The sequence below is a fragment of the Zootoca vivipara genome, chromosome 11, assembly GCF_963506605.1.
Source record: "Zootoca vivipara chromosome 11, rZooViv1.1, whole genome shotgun sequence".
Classification (NCBI taxonomy): Eukaryota; Metazoa; Chordata; class Lepidosauria; order Squamata; family Lacertidae; genus Zootoca; species Zootoca vivipara.
In genome coordinates, this window is record NC_083286.1 from 47671667 (window position 1) to 47695115 (window position 23449).

At 45.8% G+C, this 23449-nt stretch overlaps 1 protein-coding gene across 1 annotated transcript; it reads left to right on the forward strand.

Moving 5' to 3' along the window:
* The first annotated feature begins 3714 nt into the window (after positions 1-3714).
* On the forward strand, positions 3715-23328 carry AGXT2 (alanine--glyoxylate aminotransferase 2). Its single transcript, XM_060280328.1, has 14 exons — positions 3715-3822; positions 6297-6382; positions 7209-7393; positions 9322-9445; positions 10096-10190; positions 11726-11819; positions 12600-12693; positions 13824-13924; positions 15248-15340; positions 16303-16435; positions 19042-19130; positions 19601-19750; positions 20824-20922; positions 22669-23328. Exons 1-14 carry the CDS (start codon positions 3729-3731, stop codon positions 22780-22782), a joined length of 1551 nt encoding a protein of 516 aa, XP_060136311.1. The 5' UTR covers positions 3715-3728; the 3' UTR covers positions 22783-23328.
* Positions 23329-23449: the final 121 nt, after the last annotated feature.

Consider the following 23449-nt stretch of genomic DNA (forward strand, 5'->3'; position numbering starts at 1 on the left):
ACCAGAATCAGATTGAGCAGGTCTGTATAGCTTGGATGACCCACCAAATCAAAAACAGCTTAAATCACACAAATTGTGTATAGTGGGCTGCCTCGTTTTTCTCTCGTTTTTGCATTCTGATGCTGGCAGCAAAACCAGAAGCTTTATTGAGGCCACTGTAAGGCAGCCTTAGGTGTCGTGTCTTGCATGTGCTGCTTTGGGCATGGTAGGTCACAGCTTGTATAGCCCAGGTTGGTATTGCTTAGTTGTTGCAGGTGATCCTTTCCTCCCAATAATTGGATTGTTACTCAGTTGTTGAAGGGCAGCAGGGCACAAGGAGAAGGGGACAACAGAGGACAAGATGGTTGGACAGTGTTCTTGGAGCTATGAACATGAGTCTGACCAAACTGCGGGAGGCAGTGGAAGACAGGAGTGCCTGGCGTGCTCTGGTCCATGGGGTCATGAAGAGTCAGACAAGACTAAACGACTAAACAACAACAAAGCAGCACATTCTTTCTAGGTTCAAGGCTGTGTTTTCTGTTGTGGGAAAATTGCATTTTCCCATCCCTCGATATTTTGTTAACCTTGTGGCTTTTAATTCAACTCTTAGTAGTAAACGGAAAGCCATGAGTGGGTCCTAACCTTACAGATTTCTGGACAGGCATTCTTATTATTGATGCTTTGTTTTCTCCTCCCCCATCTTGGAGTAAAGCCTTCAAATCTTTTTTGATGCTTTCTATATTGCTAAGAGATGTCTAGTGATACACATCTGGGACCTGACCGCATGCCTTGCAGCCTTTTATTCTTGCTCACTTTCACATTTAAATTGCAGCTGTATTTTATTAAATGCTACTTCTAGATGAAGTGAGTAGTAAATATTACGGATGAATGCTAAAGATCTACATTTTCCTTGATTTTTCTTTTTTCTTTTTTGTAGCTCACAAAGATCTCTAGATGGTTTCTTAAACTATAGTTTAAAAGTCACATTTATAAATCCATTTAAATGTACTGAATTATGCACACTCTTGCCCGCTTCTTCATTTGGAGAAGTCTGACCGTGTCTGGCCAAACCTACGCATCACTAGCCTGCTCAGTTTTACAATGGCTAGTCTAGTGGAGGCATTTTAATTAATCTAGTATTTGCTTTCTATTTCACAGATCTAGAAATATTCCAGATCACATGTTAGTTTTCTTTTTGTGGATGACTTGAACCTCCTGTTTTATGGGCTAAAGAATAAACATAGGACAGTGGTATTTTTTAAAACCCTGCAATTAATATATTGTTGGCAGAACACTGGTACAAAACAAAATGCTCAGGAATCTTTTCTTGTTTGTTAAATGTGTTTGGAGGACAAATTGTTTAGCTGAATGTGAATGGGGAAGTTTGCTTCAATTAAGTTACTGTATTACAATAATGTCTACCACTGGTTTTGTTTTCATGATCAATATTGTTGCTGTGTCGTGTACTTTTCTCTGATAAACTTGTCCATTGTTTCCACTGCTGTTCTCTTTCTGCTAGTTTTGATTTCTTTTCTGTATTAAACTGTTTCTTGAGCAAAAATGTGGAAGTGTTCGCCGCCCAACATAAATTAAGGATTTTTAAGGGAAATGGCCAAGATACTCAGATCTTGTGGCTTGTGCCTAAACTTTGGTTCTGTTCTTAAAACATTGCAAATCCTTAGTTCAATATGAAGCTTAGATTTCTGGGTAAAATCTGGGATGACGAAAAAGCAGTTCACTCTTTCTCAGTTAATTGCTAACAGCCACAACATTTATTGCACCTGCTGCATTAGCTGGGACCAGTGTCTCAAGGCCAAAGGTTTGAAAGTAACTTCTGCCTTCAAAACGGACAGGTGCTAACCTGGGTTTTGGGTCAGGCTTGAACCGGGATCTGGTGGCAGTGTTCAGCAGTCATAAACTAGAGCTTCTTTACAGGTACAACCTCCTAAGATTGTAAAGGGACACTATTTTCTATTTACTACTTACTATTTAGTTCAGCCTTCACCAACCTGGTTCAGATGTTTGGGACCACAACTCCCATTAACCCCAGCCTATACAAAACTTGAAGTCTAAAACATAATCATTTTGGTGAAGGCTGATTTAGCCTACTCACACAAGCACCCCCACCCTCTCCCAAATAAATCTATACAATCCAGACAACAATTACAGAACTGTTGAACCATTTCTTGAAGATTATGCATGGCCTGTTGGTCTTCCTCTAGAAGAGCCGCCAGTGCCATGTGCCCTTGTACGGTTTGGAATCCAGACTAGGAGAAGGGTTCAGCCAAGTCAGTGTTCTGGAATGACCAAAGAGAAAAGGAAGGGAGACACGGGAAAGGCAGCAGTTTTGAACTGAAGACGTAGGAGATCTGAGGTCTTCGTTCATGCCCTATATTCAAAAGTAGCATCTCTGCAGTTTCGTAACAGGTCACCTGGGCTTCCAGCAAAACACTCAACTAGCTAGCTTATATTTTGGATTCAAGCACATATTGGAAATTGAGGTCCATGCAATCAAACTGGTTGAAAGTCCTAAGTTGCTGCTGTAACACAAGTAATCAACTTTTTAAAAAAAACAACCTCAGGTTTTTGTGGTTAGGTGATGGGGAAATGCATTGAAAAGTGTGGATTGAATTAATGATTTGCCAGGAAGAACGCTCCTCACAAACAAATCAGAACAAATGCTCAATAAAGAGCTGACATAGTCTTTTTTTATTATTAAAAATATCTTTATTTAATATCAAACATAAAATACAAAACAACAAAAGTAACATAAATAGCAAAATAACAGAAATAACATAAATCAACAAAATTAACACAACACAACACAAATAATAACTTATATAAACTCATATAAAATTATACAAATTTAAGGGATAACTTATAAAGAGAAATAAGAAAACAACAACAAAAAATAACCACAAACAAACATAAAACTAAAAAGACTTCCCAGCTATCCATATCAGTTCCCTGTCTACAAGTAACATCAATTATGCTTGTCTCTTATGTATCTAAATCCTTATTTCATATTTTAATTTTCCTCATATAGTCTAACCTCCGTGCAAGCTTTGTGCAACCAAATCTGGATGAATGCTCAATGAACAGGAAATCTGTAATGCATTGGCCTTCAGCAGGTGCATTGGGACCCAATACCAGGTCTTGTCCTGATTTAAAGTGGGCTGCAGCTGCAACATTAACAAACATATGCTTCATCTGTATGTTTGCTAGCTTAAGTAAAGGCAGAGTGGAATCCCATTACCCCCCCCCCCAGTCCTTTGCTCCCAGTCAACTCTTGGCTTACTCATTTCTGCCTTGCCTTCCAAACTGTTTCTCTCACACACTTGGAATGAGAGGGAAAGGATTTGCAGGTCAACATTGAACTCAAAGCAAGCAAGCCTTGGGGGTTAACACTCTGCACGTGCTCAGATAAGTTCTCTCTCTCTCTCTCTCTCTCTCTCTCTCTCTCTCTCTCACACACACACACACACACACACACACACACACACATACACACACACACACTGCGAAGTTCCTTCTCAGTTAATCCTGGGGCTTCTCACAACCACGCTCCTGTGGAAGGCAGGGCTCCGGGGGGAGCACCCACTTGACCGCGGCCTCAAGCCACCCCTTCGAGCGGGGGGCGGCGGCCGCTGCTCGGCTGCCATTGGTGGCGCGCGCGGACCTTAAAGTCCTCCTCGCCCTCCGCGGCCTGCTGTTTTTGAGCGCGCACGAGAGAGAGAGAGAGAGAGAGGATGGTCGCGGCTCGGCTCCGAGGGGCGCTCCTGGGCCAGAAGCCTCGCCTGGCCTGGCTCTGGGCGGGAAACAGGCCCGGCGCGGTGGGGAGAGGTAAGGGGCGGCGTCGGGGAGCGGGGCAGGCCGGAGGGGCTGCGGAGGGGGGAGGGAGGGCACCCTCTGGCACAGCTGGGGAGGGGAGCTTTGCTCGTGCCTCAGCCCAGGAGCTTTTCTCGAGGGCGCGCCTCTGAGGGCGTGCAGAGCGCGTTTCCCACGAGTAGCCATCCTTCGCGTGGCGGCGGCGAGGGGTTTGCAGAGCGGAAAGTGGCTTTGAGGATTCGCGCCACCATGCGAAGGCGCCCTTTCCCCCACTCTCAGACAAGCGCCTCTCCAGACCCGCCCTCGCGCGCGTTCTTTGGCATTGTCTGGAAAGGGGATGAACGACTGCAAGCGCCTCAGGCCGCCAGAGAGCGTGGCTTTTGTCACCGTGGTCTCGAAACGCCGCACCTACAAACACACCTCTCCTTTCCCCCTTCGAGGCGTACCGGCCAGGGGAGCCTCCAATTCCTGCCGGCAAAGCGATTTGCACCCACACGGCCCCGTCCGCTAGCGAAGGTGGCTGCCGAGGCCGACAAGTAGGAGGTTTCGAGCCGGCAGTACGGAGAACGCGCTTCTCCGCACCGCGGGTAGAGCTGGTTAATCTGCGGAACTCGCTGCCGCAGGAGGGACTGAGGGTCGGGACCTGCGCCCGCTGACTTAAATGCGGCTTAATCCTAAGCATGTTTACTGGGAAGTGAAAACTTGGCTGTATTGTGGAATCGCTTGGATATTTTTTTAAAAGGAAATATTAAGCGGTATATAAATGCTCGGTATATATTCAGTAGGACTTGCCCCCAGATTTGGAGGTGGGGGCAGATGCAAAAGAAGACGGAACTCGCTTGAACAGCCTTGTAGAAGAAGCATTCTCAGCAGGTGCTGAAATTCCCTCTTCTTCACATCTTATTAAAAGGTGCAGAAGCCCTGTCTTCTTTTGCATCTGGCCTGCTTTACTCTCAAGTTAATGTGCATTGTAGAATCGTGGAACTGTAGGCATGGATGGGAGGTCTTCTAGTCCAACCCCCTGCAACAGGGGAATGTTTTGCCCGCCATGGGGATCAAACCCATGACTCCGAGATTAAGAGTTTCATGCTGTGTTGACTGAGCTATCCCAACTGAATTCAACATTACAAATCACGGAGGATGCATATACCTATCAACCAAAGCTAATAGGTATGATGGCAGAGTGAAACCTCCACGTTCAGAACCAGTATCCCCTTCGATACCAGATGTTGGGGGCAGGGCAACGGCAGGAGTGTGGGATTTGGACCAGTGTGGGGTTTTTTTTTGGGGGGGGGCTTCAGATCTCCTGCTTCTCTGAAGCGCTAGGTCTAGGAGGTCCAGCTCAGAGGGCCTTTGGGGGGGGCTTCAGAACTCCTGCTTCTCTGAAGCGCTAGGTCTAGGAGGTCCAGCTCAGAGGGCCTTCTGCGAGACGTGAGGTTACAGGGAACCAGGCAGAGGGCCTTCTTGGTGGTGGCACCTGCCCTGTGGAACACCCTCCCATCAGATGTCAAGGAAATAAACAAGTTTCAGAAGACTTTCAGAAGACATCTGAAGGCAGCCCCATTTAGGTATAAATAGTAGTAGTAGTAGTAGTAATACACCCCACAGTTTCACTCTTTTTTACATTTTGATTTTCCATGAAAACAAGAGATCAGAATTAAACGGGAAAATAAAGTGGGGCAGCATTTTGGTAAGGAAGATGTCGTGTGGCTGCTGCACAAAACATGCATGCCTGAGTGGCACAAAGTCTGTGGTAAACTGCCATGTGGAAGCACTCTGAATTAATACACATTGCCATCTATAACCTTTCAGTCTAGAGCTTAAAATTACCTAACTGCCCAAAGAGGTGGCATTTTTAAAATGTGCATATTTGTAAACGAGGTGCATTTGCAGGAGCTGCTTCTCCACATATCTGATGTGCATCTCATCCCCTGACAACACTCCAAGCATACAAACTGCACCTGCTTTTCCAGCCCTCGCTGGTCTACTGCAAGAAGTGAAAGAAGCAATTTTAGGGCCACCTTAGAGGACTAATTCCACTTAAGGCCAGAAGCAGTGTGTGCACAGGATCTTTCTGGTCCACATTGATTTGTGTTAGAACTGGCTTCCCCAGACTTGTTCCCTCCAGATGTTTTTTGCCTGCCACTCCAATCCTCCTTCAGCCTTGGCCATACTGGCAGGGGCTAATGGGAAAGGGAGTCTAATAACATCTGTAGACAGGGGGAGTCTGTGCTAGAAGAATAGTTTCTGATGCCAATGTGGTACAGTGAGTGGGATATTACACTTTGCACTTTGGTTCCAATTCTTGCTCAAGCACTTATCGTGACTTTAGGCCAGCCACTGACTTTCTGCCAAGCCCGCTTCACAGTATCTCAGCAGCAAAATGTTAAAGCTGCTTGTCACATGTCACTGGAATAAAATAAAATTGCACTTCAGAGGGTTGCACTGATATGTGTGGATAATCTTAACGATTTGCATTTTTAAATTAGAGGTATACAGGCAACAGAAGCTGCAAAACTCTTGCCGCCTGCAATCAAAAATGCCTCCTTGTGGCTTTTTACCAGAAAAATATGAGGTAAGTGTGTGAGTTGCTAGTCCTGTTTGTGGGTGGATAGGGTTTGGAGGGCTTTGCTGTGTTGCTAGTTCTCAGCAAGGTTCTGTGCACAATGCACAGGCAGAGTATGCTTAATGCAGGCTAACTGTACAATCTTATATGTGCCTACTTAGAAACAAGTCCCATGGATTTCAGAGGGGCTTACATTCCCATATAGGTGTACATAGGCAGTGGCGAAGCTGCATGCTCCGCTACCGGGGGCGTGGCTGGCACCCCGTGAGGGTGTGGCCCGCTGCCCGCAGGGGAGTAGCACATGTTCTGTGGAGACGCCTGTGGGGGCATGGTGCCTGGTACATGGTACATGGGGGTCCGGGGGGGCACCGCGATGGCATCCTGCCAGAATAGTACTGGGGGTGGTCTGCTCCCTCCGCACCGCCGTTCCTCTGTCAATGTACATAGGTGTGCAGCCAGCGATATGAGTTTTCTGGGAAGTTTTGAACTGGAAAATTTAGTTTGCATTGGAAAATTGTCTTGATGCCCTAAAGAGAGTAGCATGCTTATTTTGCTTGTATTTATTAAACCAAGCTAAAAAACTTTGAAATGGGCATCCTTTTAGTGTTACTAATGAACGTATGAAACATTATTATTATTTTGCAGTGGTTGTATTGTATATGTGGTGCAGGGAGAGTTTGGGGCACTTTCTACCCAGCCCAGATTAGCAGACAGATAGTTCAAGACTGTACTACTGTATATTGATACAACCGGATTGCTCAACTGATATGATGGTGGTCAGTTCTCTACAATGGAAATAAATCTACAAATGCCTTTTTGTCCATCCTGCTTGCAGTCCTATCCCTATGAGCAGATGCTGAAGATCCGCAAACAGAATGTATCCCCCTCCTTGCTCACTTACTACAAGAAACCACTGCTTATCCATCAGGGGCATATGCAGTGGGTGTTCGACTTGGAAGGACGTCGGTACCTTGATCTCTTTGCTGGAATTGCCACTGTTAGTGTTGGTCACTGCCACCCGTGAGTATGTGGTTAATCCCACTGTCTAATTATTTGTAAAATTCCGTTAGCATGATTACAGACCATGGGTAACGAGGGCTTATCCACACTTAACTTTTGCCCCACACTTTCTAAGCATAGCTAAGCACTTTCTCAGTCCATGTTTGAGCACTTCCCCCTCCCCTCCTCTTTCCCAATGGAAACCTGCTCTTTAATGCTGAATTGGAACAAACAGCAATTCAGGTTTTCCGCAGGTGGACATGAGCATTAAAGAGGGGGCTTTCATGGGGGACATGGACCGGAAAAGCACAGATTTGTGCTTAGAAAGCGCAAAGGAAAATTGCTATGAATGAGCCTTGAGTGCCATCTACAAGCAAGCAGGGAATTTGCTTGGGTGCCACAGTGAATCGGGGCAGGTAGAGATGTCACAACTGCTCTTGTTGCCATTGGCTTACCTACTCTGATGTCACAGAGGATCTATTAGGTGTACTGAGTAATTTTTGTTTAATGGTGCCATGTAAATGTTGCCTTTCAAAAGGCAACCGTGTTCATGCTAATCAGCTTGAAGCTCTTCCATGAAAACTGACAGGTGATCCTTGCTGCTTATCACCTGTTACAGCTCTTGGGAGTGTTATGCATTACACAGAATTGTCACAGATTACACTTCTTGCATTTCATGGCCATTTGGCCCCACTGTTTGTAGTTTTCCTCCTTAAACATGCGTGTACATCAGGAGTCAGAGACCTTTGGCACTTCAGGTGTTAGAATCATAGAATTGTAGAGTTGGAAGGTACCTCAAGGGTCATCTAGTCCAACCCCCTGAAATGCAGGAATCTCAACTAAAGCACCCATGATAGACGGCCATGCAACCTGCACTGAAAAACCTCCAGTGAAGAACAGTCCACCACCTTCCAAGGGAGTCGGTCCCACTGTCAAACAGCTCTTACCAAACTATATAACTCTTTCTCAACTGTAACTCCCATCAGTCCTACCAGGTATGGTCAATGGCCAGGAATTATGGGAATTGTAGTCCAGCAAAATCTGGAGAGCCAAAGGTTGCCCACACCCAGCGTAGATAGATTTGTAGTGCGAGCCTAACCATATCTAGCCAGAAGCAAGCTTTATGCACGTGATGAAGGAAACTCTTGTCTGTGAAATATTTCAGCTCAATATGATGCTACTGTTTGTTGGTATTGCATTTTTTTAAGTTTCTATATTGCACAGTGTTTCCTGGGTTGTTTATAAAAGGGCATAACAGCAGCAATTTAAAAGACTAGACTCTGCAGTTATGCTGCAACAGATTTGCTGCAACATGCTGCTTATGTATCTGTTCATTGGGCTAAACTGTAGCCAACTAATATTTTGGTGCAATGCCATATCCACTTTACTTCATTACTTACTTACTGTAATGTATCACTTTTCATCCCAAGTGACCTCAAAATAGTTTACGCATAAACATCACACTATAATTTTTTTTTACAGAGCACAGTAACAGTAATGTAGCAATAACAGAAGCACAAAACTTCAATTCAAAACAGGCTTAAGGCTCAACAACGTTCCAACCAGTGTCTTAGAAACCGAATTTAAGCATCTTGTGCCTAAAGTTGCTGCCAACATACCCAAGGAAGAAATGACAATAAAAAAACACATACATAATATTATTAACTGACATATTAACTAATAATAGCAATCGCAACATACCCAAGGAAGAAATGACAATTTAAAAAACACATACATAATATTATTAACTAACACATTAACTAATAATAGCAATCGCAATAAATACAGAAAATAGTCTGTGCAACATATATAAAGCAATACAGATAGCAAACCTAATTTAACAGCATGAAACTAAACTAAGTTCGCTATTAAAGTGTGGGGGGGTGATATATCAAAAACAAATTGAATTAAAGACTTAAATCACCACATTTTTTTTCAAACACACCCAGAAAGGTAACAGCAGCTGCCCAGAAACAGCTTGGTCGCTTGTGGCACACAAGCAGCCTCTATGTGCACGCAGCAATCCAGGAATATGGAGAAAAACTGGCCTCGGTGCTTCCAGCTCCCTTAAAGGTATGCCGAGTTGTATAGTGAGAAAATTCAGTTCAAAATGTGTGGGTTACGGTGATGCTCTGAGAGCTAGGAGAGTAAGTCAGGGATGTAATTCCACCCCCCCCCCAAAAATATATATTTCAGAAGATATAGTGCAGGCATAGGCAAACTCAGCCCTCCAGATGTTTTGGGACTACAATTCCCATCATCCCCGACCACTGGTGCTGCTAGCTAGGGATCATGGGAGTTGTAGGCCAAAAACATCTGGAGGGCAGAGTTTGCCTATGCCTAAAATAGTGGAATTATAACCCTTAGGTGCTATTTAACTAAATAATTGCAAGAACAGATGACTTCCAAATGCACAGGGGTTTTTCCTACACCTCCTGCCCCTGCATGCACCACAGACATTTTCCAAATCTAATCCAGAGGGTTGGGGGAAACCCCAGAACAGATTCAGGCAGCACACAGAGGGAGTGGCAGTGGGAAGTCTCATTGCACAAGTAGAAGCCATTCTCCTCCTGGAACGAAGTACCGGTACTTAAAGCTGCATTGAATACAATCCATGGTGTTTGCACTCTGCCAGATTGTTAACTGTGCATCAGAATAGATTTACACTTAACTTTGCTTGTCTTCTCCCTAAATCTGCATTCTGACGAATATCTTTGTTCTAGGTGATTTTCCTAACCAACAGCGGTTCGGAAGCCAACGACCTTGCCATGTTAATGGCAAGGGTTTTTACACGCAACTTTGACATCATTGGATTGAGGTAGCTATCACACCTTGTATATTAGTTACATTTTTCTTCTTCTTCATAAAATCCATGCACTGCTTGGTTGTAAGGAAACCTCAAAGTGATTTACACAAAGAATAAAACAATAAAACTATTGGTTAAAACAGTTAAAGGCAACAATTCAAAACATTAAAAAAATAAAATCGGCAATAAAATGAAAACAGATTAAAACACACATCAACATTCTAGATATCTGGGTATATTGTGATCTGCTTTTATATTCCATATAGGGGTGAGTAGATTTTCCTTGTTCCATAACTAGGTTGGAGATACTTATGTCCAGATGTTCCTAGCTGCCATTTTCTACTGCAATTTTAATTCCCTTGAAACAAGATACTGTTCAATTATGTATCTTCATCTATTTTTTTCTAGAGTGTGTTGTGTTACTGGCTGACAATTCCTTTTTAAAACAGATTACTGGTCAACAGCCCAGAATGGCCCTCTAAATGGGACCTAATCTTTAGGATTCTTCTAATTCACTGAAAATTCATGCTTTCTTCTGGCATGCCTTGGAATAGCAAGATTCATACAGAAGTGACATAGGGGCCTTGCACCCATCCAAGATGCCAAAGGCTGCTGAACTAGCACAAACCCTGAACTGATCAGAGTCCCTCCAAGTTCAGCATGAAACATGGAGCAGGTAAAGTGATCTCTTACTGGGCCAAAACACGTCCAAACTCTTGGGTGTGAGCTCTTGAGTTGCATAGAACTCTTCCTGAACCACAGGTGTTCAAATTAAGAAAAGCAAGATAAAAAGATGTTAAATGCCCAAGTTGATGCTACTTAAAAACATAAGAAAGGCACTACTGGATTAGGCCAGTGGCCCATCTTGTCCAGCATCCTGTTTTCACAGTGGCCAACTAAATGCCTATAACCAAAACTTGAGTGCAAGAATACTCCCTCCTCTTGGTGTTTCGAGCAGCTGTGTTTCAGAAACATACTGCCTCAAATGATGGAGGAAAAACATATCCATCATGGATAGCAGACACTTATAGCCATTTCCTGTATGAATCTTCCTAATCCTCTTTCAAGTCATCCAGGTTGATGGCCAGTGCTGCCTCTTGTGGGATCTAATTCCATAATTTATGCTCTGTGTACAGAAGTACATAATCTTTCAACATCCAGATTCAGTGGATGTTCCCAAGTTCTAGTGTTATGAGGGATGGAGAAAAAACTTTCCTTCGTCCACTTTCTCTATAGATGATTCCAAGCGAAACAGGCAACATTTTTACAATGCAAATTTATGCTTGCTAATGCAAACGTAGCAATTTTGTGTATTTAACATTCATTTTCTTCAGATCAGTTTGGTAAAGACAAACCACCGAGAAGTCAGAAGGGTTTTCTGTTAATTGTTAGCTCCGAGTACTGGTTGCTGAAGATGGTTTCTGTGCAGTTCAGAAGCATGCCTTTCTTCTAATTATTCTTGCTTCTTTCTGATTTGTAAAGACAGCCACAGGGAGATCAACCAGAAGGGCTTGAAAGTGGTTGTGTTGTTGTTGTTTTTTCTACAGAGGAGGCTACCACGGGAGCAGTGCTTACACAATGGGCCTGTCATCTATTGGATGTTACAAACATGGACTTGCCAATGGGCTTGGCTGCCAAAAGGTGAGGTTCTTGCTGCTTCGCTCCTCATTTGTTGCACAACAAACATTGTATTTGCTTGACTTTTCCTAAATCTTCCTATGTGATGCTACTCTTCAAGTAGGTCCAGAGGCTGCCAATCTGCTATAGGCCAAGCTCAAAGTATTGTCACTGAAATATAAGGCCACAAATAGCTCAGGATCAGATTGTTTATCCTTTATGCATCCGGTGGATTAATGCTGGAGAGTTTCTCTGCCATGGGTCTCTACGTTGTATTTTTATTTTAAGGTATCCGCTGCTTTCTGTGTTGTTTTTCACTGTCTTTTAGCTGCTTTATTGCGTCTTGTACATTGCCTTGAGATGTATGTGTGTGTATGTGTGGAAGGCGATATATAATAATAAAATAATAATAAATAGAATGCTAGACACTTTAATACAGTGTTTTCACTCTGGTAATTATACCTCCTCTCCCCTTTTTTAATCAGACCTACATTCTGTAGGTATAGTATAGCAATGTGCAGTCTTCTGAGTTGCTCCAAATTTTACAACATGCACAAAGAGAAATTTGCTCAATTTTCAATTAAAGACAATACAGTTGGGTTGGTTCCAAATACAGGTATCTTTTGATCACTTGTTCATGAAGAGTGAACTTTCTGCTGGTGGCCAAAATGTTTTGTATCTATGAAATTAGGCTGTACCAGCATTTTGATGAGTGCATATCGCAAATCAAAATGTGAAAAATAGCATAAATTCCTGACATAGTTAATCCCATTGCCACACCTATATCTCTGTTGTGCTTTTCAGACAATGCTGCCTGACGTCTTTCGCGGTCCCTGGGGGGGAAGCCATTGTCGAGATTCTCCGGTGCAAACCATTCGAAAATGCACCTGTTCTGCAGGTTGTTTCAATGAGAGAGGCCTTGATTTTCAGAGGTGAAAGAGAACGACACCATGGCGGTTCAGTGCAGTAAACTGGATATGTCTAGGGCAGATGGATGTCTGCAACCCTCTCATGCACAGCCAGACCATTAATTCGTCGAGCTTAGTTCTGACAGCAGTTTTGCAAGGCACATATCCTTTTAACAGTGGGTGTAGATTGAACTTGGCACCTCCTGCATGTAAAGTATATCTCTCAGATAGGATTGTACTGACAGTGAAATCCAAATGTGAGATCCACTGGGATGAGCGAGTTTGGAATGGGTGGGTCTTGGGCTGAATCTGAGCCACAGCTACCGCAATGTGACTCCCTCATCCCAGTTTAGCTGGGGATGTGCCAGTTTAACTCTATGCCAGCTCAGCCAGCACAAGTCCCCTCCAAAGGGAGCATTCCGGGGGCAGGGCAAGTTGAAATTTACAGCATCAAGCTCTCTGTCATAATTCCTTTTAAACTGCTAGTCTTTGCTAAGTGTTTCATGCTGAGAATTGGACACTTTAGAGAGCTGTCCTGACGACAAAGGGGTGCTGGTGGATTTGGAATTAAGTGTGAACAGTTTGCAAACTTGGATGGCGGCCAAACTCCCCCAATCCAATTCCAGTTGCTCTTTTAAAAGGTGCAAAAACAATGGGACTTCCTTCCAGGTGTATACAGGCTAAGATTGCTACTGCAAATCATGGGTAGGACATATGTCAAATGACCAATTAGATTTGGAAACGCACTCATTTATGTGCAGCATATTTGCTCTAGGAGCAATCACAGTTGTACAGCTCTAGCTTTTAGCTGCAGCCCTGTGAGTACTCACTATACAGCTCAATGGGACTTACTTCTGAGCAGGCAGGCATAGGACTCTGCTGTTAAAGCTGTAGATTGGGAATAGAAGGGAAAATGTTTCCTTGTATTCAAATTACATTTATTCTGCCAGCCTCTGGAATATGGGCAATTAGATGCGGGTGGTTGGACCAACATAGGTTATTCAGATGTTACCAAAATGCATGGTGGATATTTTATTTTTATGAAAGCCGCATTAGAAGCCACCCTTGGCCGCTATTGCATGTGAATGTTTTGTTCTCCCTCCCCATTCTCTCAATACAGGCTCTTGCCATGCAAAAGACCAGTATATTGAGCAGCTCAAAGACACTCTCACGACTTGTGTTCCAAAGGCCATAGCTGGATTTATTGCTGAGCCAATTCAAGTAAGTGATTCCCTTTGTTGTTGTTGTTGTAGTAGTAGTAATAAAATAATTTTATCTGTACCCCACCCTCCCTGGCCGGAGCTGGGCTCAGGGCGGCTAACATCATGAAACTAAGACAGTATACAAAGAACATAAGAACATAAAAACAGGCAATCAATTCGTTAAAATAAATCTTAAAATTAGTTCAGAGCAATTAAAAGCATGCTATGCCAGTGGATTGGTTTGCACATAAGCCATGGTTTGTTTAGCCAAAGTGTTTTGTAATGGGCAAACCCAGCCCAGCAGAGTAACCATGTTTGTTTTCTGCCAGCAAACCAAGATGGTTTGTAGTTGGCTGACAAACCAAGGCTTGTTTTGTCTATGGTTTGTTATGTCCAAACCTAACAGCCTTGCTTAACGATGGTTTGTTTGGCCTGTCACCTTCCTCCTCCTTAGTTTCAGCCTTGTCCTTTGTAGAAGTCAACAGGGAGGTGGAGGAGGATGGGGACCAAACTAGAATTTCTTGGTTCTGCCTGTGACTGATTCTGGCTCCACCAACTGTTTGAATTCCTGCCTTTTGTTCTAGGGGCACAAGCCACCACTGGCTGCAACCAAATGCCCCTCTTAAAGCATGATTTAAAGTAAATGTAAAGTAAAACTCAGGTGGCACTGTGGTTAAACCACTGAGCCTAGGGCTTGCCGATCAGAAGGTCGGTGGTTCGAATCCCTGTGACGGGGTGAGCTCCCGTTGCTTGGTCCCAGCTCCTGCCAACCTAGCAGTTCGAAAGCACGTCAAAATGCAAGTAGATAAATAGGAACCGCTACAGCGGGAAGGTAAACGGTGTTTCCATGTGCTGCCCTGGTTTGCCAGAAGCGGCTTTGTCATGCTGGCCACATGACCTGGAAGCTATACGCCGGCTCCCTCGGCCAATAATGCGAGATGAGCGCGCAACCCCAGAGTCGGTCACAACTGGACCTAATGGTCAGGGGTCCCTTTACCTTAAAGTAAAACTCTGACACAAGTGAAAATGTGCATCCTTTTGCTTCCATGTTTTGCTGCATAGAATAGTGGCAAGTTTGTTGTATGGGTGAAGCATGCTCTGCTACAAGTCTGGGGACCTGGGTTTTGCTGATTGCTCCCTACAAAAGCTGCTCCTGAGCGGTGGGGGAACACCTGGAACAAAACGGGATATGGTGCTGAGAGCTGTGGTTCCTGGGGGGAGAGTATCAGTGGAAATCAGGTGTTCCCGCTTGCGCAAGTGGAAGCACATTTCCACTAAGGTGGAGCTGCTGTTGGCCACTAAACCAGTGTCTTTTTTGTGTGTGTTTGTGCGCTTTTGGCAGGGTGTCAACGGAACAGTTCAGTACCCCAAGGGATTCCTGAAAGAGGCTTTCCAGCTGGTGCGTGAAAAGGGTGGTGTGTGCATCGCAGATGAAGTGAGTACTTGCACTTAACTTCCCCTATCTTATACATATCTGTTTTAAAAAAATAAATATTGTGAAGGAAATGGGAGTTACCTAGAATTATACATATTCCTTTATTTCCATGGGAAATAACTTGGTGCATGAGAGAGTGAAGGGTGTGGGATCGTGTGGGAACCTGGCCCCACCCATACGGGAGCAGAGTTCCTGACACTTTCCCTCTGGAATAATGCAGCCTTTGGTCCCAAAAAGGTTGGATAAAACTGATTAGGCAGCTTTACAAAGCTGGGCATCTTCTCAGTGAGTAAAGTTTCTCTCCCTCTCATATAACACTAGAACCCGTGGATATCCTATGATGCTGAATGTTGGAAATTTCAGGGCAGATAAAAAAGTCCCTCTTCATGCAGCAAATAGTTAAACTATGGAACTCGCTGCCACAGGATGCAGTAACGGCCACCAGCTTGAATGACTTTAAAAGAGAATTAGATGAATTTGTGGAGAGAGGAAAATATCAATGGCTACTAGCCATGATGGCTATGCTCGGCTGCCGCAGTTGGAGGCAGCAATGCTTCTGAATACCTGTTGCTGGAAACAACAGGAGAGGAGAGTGCTCTTGTGCCGAAATCCACATTGCGAGTTTCTCCAATCTATCTGGTTGGCTACTGGGATCAGCTGCTGGCTTGATCCAACAGCCTCTTCGACCATTTTGCAGCATGCACCCTGGTATGCAGTTTCCTGTGAGCCTTGCATGCACACATACAGTATATGTGACCCATTTGCAGAGGATTCCTACAAGCTGGTATGTGTGGTGAGAAAACTGTGTGCTCATCACCTGTGGCAACGCACACACTGGGTGCACACAATTCCTCTAGGGAAATGTTATCTGTGAAAGAAAACTGTATTGTGTGAACTACATGCCCAAAACATACAAAGCAACTTTTAAAAAATAAAATAAAATAATTATTTGTTCTTTGAAGGTTCAGACGGGGTTTGGTCGAACAGGCAGCCATTTCTGGGGATTTGAAGGACACGGTGTGGTTCCTGACATTGTCACCATGGCAAAGGGAATTGGCAACGGGTTTCCAATGGCAGCCGTTGTCAGTACAGCAGGTGCAAGTGACTTTCATACTTCAGATGTTTAAGAGGGCTCTCATGGCTGTTTGGTGAGAACGGACCCTTGCTTCTATGCTTTGTCTAGGGCAGTGGTTCCCAATTCTCACCACCTACAGACCACTTCAGAATTGCTGAGGGTCTTGGCGGACCACTTAACAATTTTCCTGCCTTTGGTAGGAATTGTAATGTGCTTTGCAATATGCCGGGATATTTTTTTTAATTGTAATTTTATTGCTTCTTTTATTTCTTATGTTGCATTTTAATGCAATAAATAAAAGAAGCAATAGAGATACACACACAAAAAAAAAAAATCAGCATGAATATCCAGCATGAATATCCCACCATTCCTCTGCATCCAGCCAGTCCATGACAACCACAGACCACCTGGATGAAGTTCAGTCCACGAACCACAGTTTGGGAACCCTTGGTCTAGAGCAGGCATCCCCAAACTGCGGCCCTCCAGATGTTTTGGCCTACAACTCCCATGATCCCTAGTTAACAGGACCAGTGGTTGGGGAAGATGGGAATTGTAGTCCAAAACATCTGGCGGGCCGAAGTTTGGAGATGCCTGGTCTAGAGCATCAGCTGCTGCCTTTAATTATCCTATATAATAATGTCCATGTTGTCCCTGCGTCCAGATGTCCCGTGTGTCCCTGGGTCACTGCGCATGTGCCCCAGGGATACAGGGATTGGACAGCAGAGACTGCGCGCGCGCACTCTCCCCCCACTCTGCCTCCTCCAACCGCCGCTCCCGCCGGGGTGGAGGCCGGCGAAGGCCTCCTCACAACCCTCCCTGGCCGTGAGGAGCGGCGGTTGGAGGAGGCGGGGGGGGGGGAGAGTGCGCGCGTCCTTCCTGTCGGCGGCTGGGGGAGAGGAAGGAAGGAGGAGAAAGCGCCGCTTTCTCCTCCTCCGTTCCTGTCCCCCTGCCGCCGACAGTAAGGACGGGTCCCAGGGTTCGGAGAAGCGCTGCGCAAGCGCTTCTCCGAACCCCGGGATGTCTGCTTCCTGTCGGCGGCTGGGAGAGAGGAACGGAGGAGGAGAAAGCAGCGCTTTCTCCTCCTCCGTTCCTGTCCCCCTGCCGCCGACAGTAAGGACGGGTCCCAGGGTTCGGAGAAGCGCTGCGCAAGCGCTTCTCCGAACCCCGGGATGTCTGCTTCCTGTCGGCGGCTGGGAGAGAGGAACGGAGGAGGAGAAAGCAGCGCTTTCTCCTCCTCCGTTCCTGTCCCCCTGCCGCCGACAGTAAGGACAGGTCCCAGGGTTCGGAGAAGCGCTGCGCAAGCGCTTCTCCAAACCCCAGGATGTCTCCTTGCTGTCGGCGGCTGGGAGAGAGGAACGGAGGAGGAGAAAGCAGCGCTTTCTCCTCCTCCGTTCCTGTCCCCCTGCCGCCGACAGCAAGGACAGGTCCCAGGGTTCGGAGAAGCGCTGCACAAGCGCTTCTCCAAACCCCAGGATGTCTCCTTGCTGTCGGCGGCTGGGAGAGAGGAACGGAGGAGGAGAAAGCAGCGCTTTCTCCTCCTCCGTTCCTGTCCCCCTGCCGCCGACAGTAAGGACAGGTCCCAGGGTTCGGAGAAGCGCTGCGCAAGCGCTTCTCCAAACCCCAGGATGTCTCCTTGCTGTCGGCGGCTGGGAGAGAGGAACGGAGGAGGAGAAAGCAGCGCTTTCTCCTCCTCCGTTCCTGTCCCCCTGCCGCCGACAGCAAGGACAGGTCCCAGGGTTCGGAGAAGCGCTGCGCAAGCGCTTCTCCGAACCCCGGGATGTCTGCTTCCTGTCGGCGGCTGGGAGAGAGGAACGGAGGAGGAGAAAGCAGCGCTTTCTCCTCCTCCGTTCCTGTCCCCCTGCCGCCGACAGTAAGGACAGGTCCCAGGGTTCGGAGAAGCGCTGCGCAAGCGCTTCTCCAAACCCCAGGATGTCTCCTTGCTGTCGGCGGCTGGGAGAGAGGAACGGAGGAGGAGAAAGCAGCGCTTTCTCCTCCTCCGTTCCTGTCCCCCTGCCGCCGACAGCAAGGACAGGTCCCAGGGTTCGGAGAAGCGCTGCACAAGCGCTTCTCCAAACCCCAGGATGTCTCCTTGCTGTCGGCGGCTGGGAGAGAGGAACGGAGGAGGAGAAAGCAGCGCTTTCTCCTCCTCCGTTCCTGTCCCCCTGCCGCCGACAGTAAGGACAGGTCCCAGGGTTCGGAGAAGCGCTGCGCAAGCGCTTCTCCAAACCCCAGGATGTCTCCTTGCTGTCGGCGGCTGGGAGAGAGGAACGGAGGAGGAGAAAGCAGCGCTTTCTCCTCCTCCGTTCCTGTCCCCCTGCCGCCGACAGCAAGGACAGGTCCCAGGGTTCGGAGAAGCGCTGCACAAGCGCTTCTCCAAACCCCAGGATGTCTCCTTGCTGTCGGCGGCTGGGAGAGAGGAACGGAGGAGGAGAAAGCAGCGCTTTCTCCTCCTCCGTTCCTGTCCCCCTGCCGCCGACAGTAAGGACAGGTCCCAGGGTTCGGAGAAGCGCTGCGCAAGCGCTTCTCCAAACCCCAGGATGTTCTAGCGCCCGTTATTGAACGGGCTGAAATACACTAGTTTACTATAATGCTTCAATTATGAATACTAGCATGCTTTGCTTTTCAGAGATTGCAGAAGCCTTGGCTCAAACCCTACATTTCAACACATTTGGAGGAAACCCTGTGGCCTGTGCAGTTGGGTCTGCAGTTCTGGATGTAAGAAAATGACTGTGATTTGCATCTTTATCTATGGTGAACTAGCATATAAACCATGAGTCTTTCATCTTAACACCACCATCCTTAGGAACTTCCAGACGGTCTCTATGTTTTAGGGAGGGATTTAATCACATTCTGGCAAATTCAGGAAGTGCCGTTAATATCTTGTGCAACAACTTGCTTCCCAAGCAGATCAGATCTTTTGCAACAAGTGATGGGAAAATGCTCTGGAATCTGTGGGAGGAGACTTGTTTTGATGCAACAACGTCTAGGCTCTCTATCCTTGTCTCATTTTCCCCTAGTATATTTAAGACAGGATTATCCGTATGTTCTGTGCTGCAGCAGTATTTACACTCAGTGGTGTATCAGATTAACTCCACATGCTGTGTTACATTCTTTAGTTAAAAAGTGCCTGGCCGACAGTATTTCAGAGTATTTGATGATTTCCTGCATGGCTTTTGTGTTCTCAGGCAATAGCAGAAGACGACTTGCAGAAAAACAGCGAGGAGGTGGGGACTCGCCTCCTGTTAGAGCTGGCTAAGCTGCGTGACGAGTTTGAAATAGTCGGAGACGTCCGTGGCAAAGGACTTATGATTGGGATAGAGATGGTCAAGAATAAGGTCAGGAAGACACTTTGTGGGCCTGGAACATAGCTGCCAAGTTATCCCTTTTTTTAAGGGAAATTCCATTATGCTGAATAGGCTTCCTCACAAGAAAAGGGAAAACTTGGCAGCTATGGCCTGGAATGGTCTCTTATCACGGTATAAGCAGCCTCGACTTACAGATCTGTCTTAGCTCTTGGGCTGTCACAATGAAAGGCTTATTTCGGACAGCCATTAAAAATCACCCTCCAATTAATTAATTGCATGGGCCTTCTCAGTGCCAGAGCTGCACTTTGTGGTTGGCAGACACTGATATGGGGGTTTGGAATTTGGCCACAACTTTTATTGTTTACACATTACAAATGATTAGTGAGTTGGAGATGTGGCAACATATAGAATCATAGAGTGGGAAGGGACCTTAAGGATCATCCAGTCCAACCCTCTGGAATACAGGAATATTCAGCTGTCCCATTCAGGGATCAAACCTGCAACCTTGGCATTATGAGCATCACACTCTAGCCAGCTGAGCTACCTAGGTGCCTCTCTTCTTGCCTTGGTTTTCCCCAAGAAATATCAGGCTCTCCCCGCAAAGATGTTCCTCTTGTTTCAAAGTTCTAGGTTGAGTTTCCTATTCTGGTGAAGCCTTGTGGCTCCCTGTGCAGACAGGCTAAGAACTTGTCTCTTTTCTAGATGCTGCCCATATCTACAGCCCCTCCACAGCTGCTAGCTGGAATACGGTAATGGTCTTTATGTGGGGCTTCCCTTACTCTTGATCCGGGAGCCGCAGGCAGTGCAGAATGCTGCAGCCTGATTGCTGAGAGGAGCAGGGCCTTGTCAGGGTGCTGACAAATTAACAGCTTCTATCATGAAAGGTTTAAAATGAGGAATCAAATCAGGAAGGCAGACCAGAAGTTAGTTCTCTCTCAGCGACAGGAAACCTTTGCCTCCACCCAGATTAAAACTTAAGTCCAGTGCCACCTACTGGCTAAATGTAATATGGCATAGTCGACATGAGTTCATTTCCGTTCGTGAGTTTCGGTTAAAAGAACCAGGAGGTGTGGAAGAAAACTAAGCTGACTTTTTCTCCACAGGAAACTCGTCAGCCGCTTCCAGTTGAAGAGATGAACCAGATCATGGAAGATTGCAAAGATATGGGAGTGCTGATTGGGCGGGGAGGAATGTTTTTCCAGGTATTCTTATATTTATGATATATATATATATATATTGTTAGATACATTCAGTTTATAAAGATAGGCAGCTGTAGCAACAATGCCTCTCTTAGGTGTTGGATAAAAGCAAATGCCACTGGAAATGCAAAGCTGAGTGACTTACTTTCACAGGAAAGCATAAACTGCACTGAGACATGAAATAATGAAACAGACACCAGTAGAAAATAGAGGTGTGCTTGACTCTACAAAACATGGAGAAGGGAAAATCATTATTATTTTTAGATGGGGTTCAGGGGTTGCTAAACAACTGCATGCTTGCAGATCAGTTTGTTTTTTTAATCTGTGAACCCTAAATTCAGGAAAACTGTCTTATACCAGGGCAGACTCCATGTCCATCAAGCCCAGTATTGTCTGACTGGAAGCTGTTTTCCAGGGTCTCAGGCAGAGGCCTTTCCAAGAACCAGGTGCCTGATCCTTCTAACTGGAAAGGCCAGGGATTGAACCTGGTACTTCCTGCCTGAAAAGCAGGAGCGCATCGATCTGATTTTGCCAAGCAGAATTATGGGCTACTCTGCTGGCGATTCAGGATTTGCTCAATGGCTGCATTTCCTTGAGGGCGGTTTGGTGTTCAGAATAAACACCTAACAGCTGCCTACTGGATCCAACCAAGGCCCATTCAGTATTTCCATCACAGCCATGCTCCCGGTAACTCATAAGGAGGGCAGGCAGGTGGATTTAACCTGGAAGAGAGCCCCATTGTATTCAATAGGCTTTACTTCGGAATAGATAACGTGGCTCCTTTGAGAATGTCACTATTCTGCAGCAATTAAGGTTTGTGGTTTAAAGCATATTCTGTTCCCCTAGTGCAAGAGATCCGCTTTTGGAAAAGGATGGGGACTTTTTGCAGTCTGGGAAGCAGTGGAGAAAGGCATTGGGAAGATAGATGAATTCCCCATAGGTCAGATTGCCCCAGCAAGCCCCACTCCTTCCCCCTCTTTTCCCAGAGCTGTGCACTGGTAAAGTTAGAAATATTGGGTAACTGCATGCTACATTAATAATGTGATTAGCATTCATGGTGCTACAGCATCAGTGGAGGGGGAATTGAAGCCACGTGGGAATTAGCAGTGGGGGGGCTAAGGAAAGTATCCCAACCCCCTGCAATGCTAATTAACACGCATTGTGTGTGTGTGTGTGTGTGTGTGTGTATTACTAAGAAGGCGGCTGGGGAGAGTAAGCTTTGAATTTCCTCTCCCTCCATACTGTGCTGCTGATGACTATCCCCACAACCTGGCACTTTATTTTTCAAAACTGCAGTGGCATGGTTGCTAATCAAAGCATTAACATAATGTGTAGTTAAGCTCTTGTGAGGCACTGTGTAGCAGCTGCCCAAAATAGTTTAAAAGGCAGCAGTTATGTGGCTTTTTTTCCCATGCAAAAGGGTTCAATTGCCAAGTAGGGGTGGGGAAAAGATTGTTGCCTGAAACTCTGGAAAGCATGCTGCAAATCAGTGCCTGCAGTACTGGACTAGGCAAACCAATGTCTGACTTGGTTCAAAGCAACATCCTATGCTCCCCCTCTCCTGTGTTTGCCGATTTCAACTGTTTTGTTTATCACTGAATCCAGCTTTCTATAAAGTGGCTTCCTCTCCCCGCCCCCTTTTTGTAGCAACTCCGATTTAGTAACCACAGATATCCCTTTTTTATTGCCAATTTAATGTGAGCCGTTTTTGTTTCCTCCTCCTCATTTTGGCTTTTTCCTCTTCCCAAGACGTTTAGAATCAAACCTCCGCTGTGCATCACTAAAGAAGATGCAGACTTTGCCCTGGGAGTTTTTCATGCTGCTTTAACAAGACACAGGGAAAGAACAGCAAAGGCAAAATAAGCACCCCATTTGCTGCACCAGCTGTCATGCCGAAGAACAAACATCCCTGAGATTGAACTGCCACAGCTGGCAAATTGCAACTGGTCGACGCTGAACAACTTGTGGTTGCAGCAAACCCCCTGAGCTATGAGATTTATGGTTCGTATAAATTGTCAGATGACCCATTTTTTTTTTGGTCTGTCAAGCTGCTTTGGTTTTAGTTGAGATTCTTCTCTGTGCTTTATAGATAACTTTGTATACATGCCTGTAAGTATATAAATGAAATAATAGTTACAGGTAGGTAGCCGTGTTGGTCTGACGTAGTCGAAACAAAAAAATAATAACAATTCCTTCCAGTAGCACCTTGGAGACCAACTAAGTTTGTCATTGGTATGAGCTAATGCTGCTACCAGGCCCTAGAATGTGAGTGACAGCTGCCCTTCTTTAAGCAGAGGGGGAGCATCCAATTGACACCTGTCCATTGGGGTCCCCATTCATTTTGTGGGTTCAAGCAGTGCCTGTGTGGCTTCCCAGTCAGAACCTGGGACAGCCAATGGTGTTTTTTTTTTTAAAAAACTCCCTTTAAAACAGCTGTCACCAATGTGGTGCCATCCAGATGTTTTGAACTCCCATCACCTGGCAGTTCATCTAAAACATCTGGGGTGCACCAGGCTGGCAGAAGCCAATT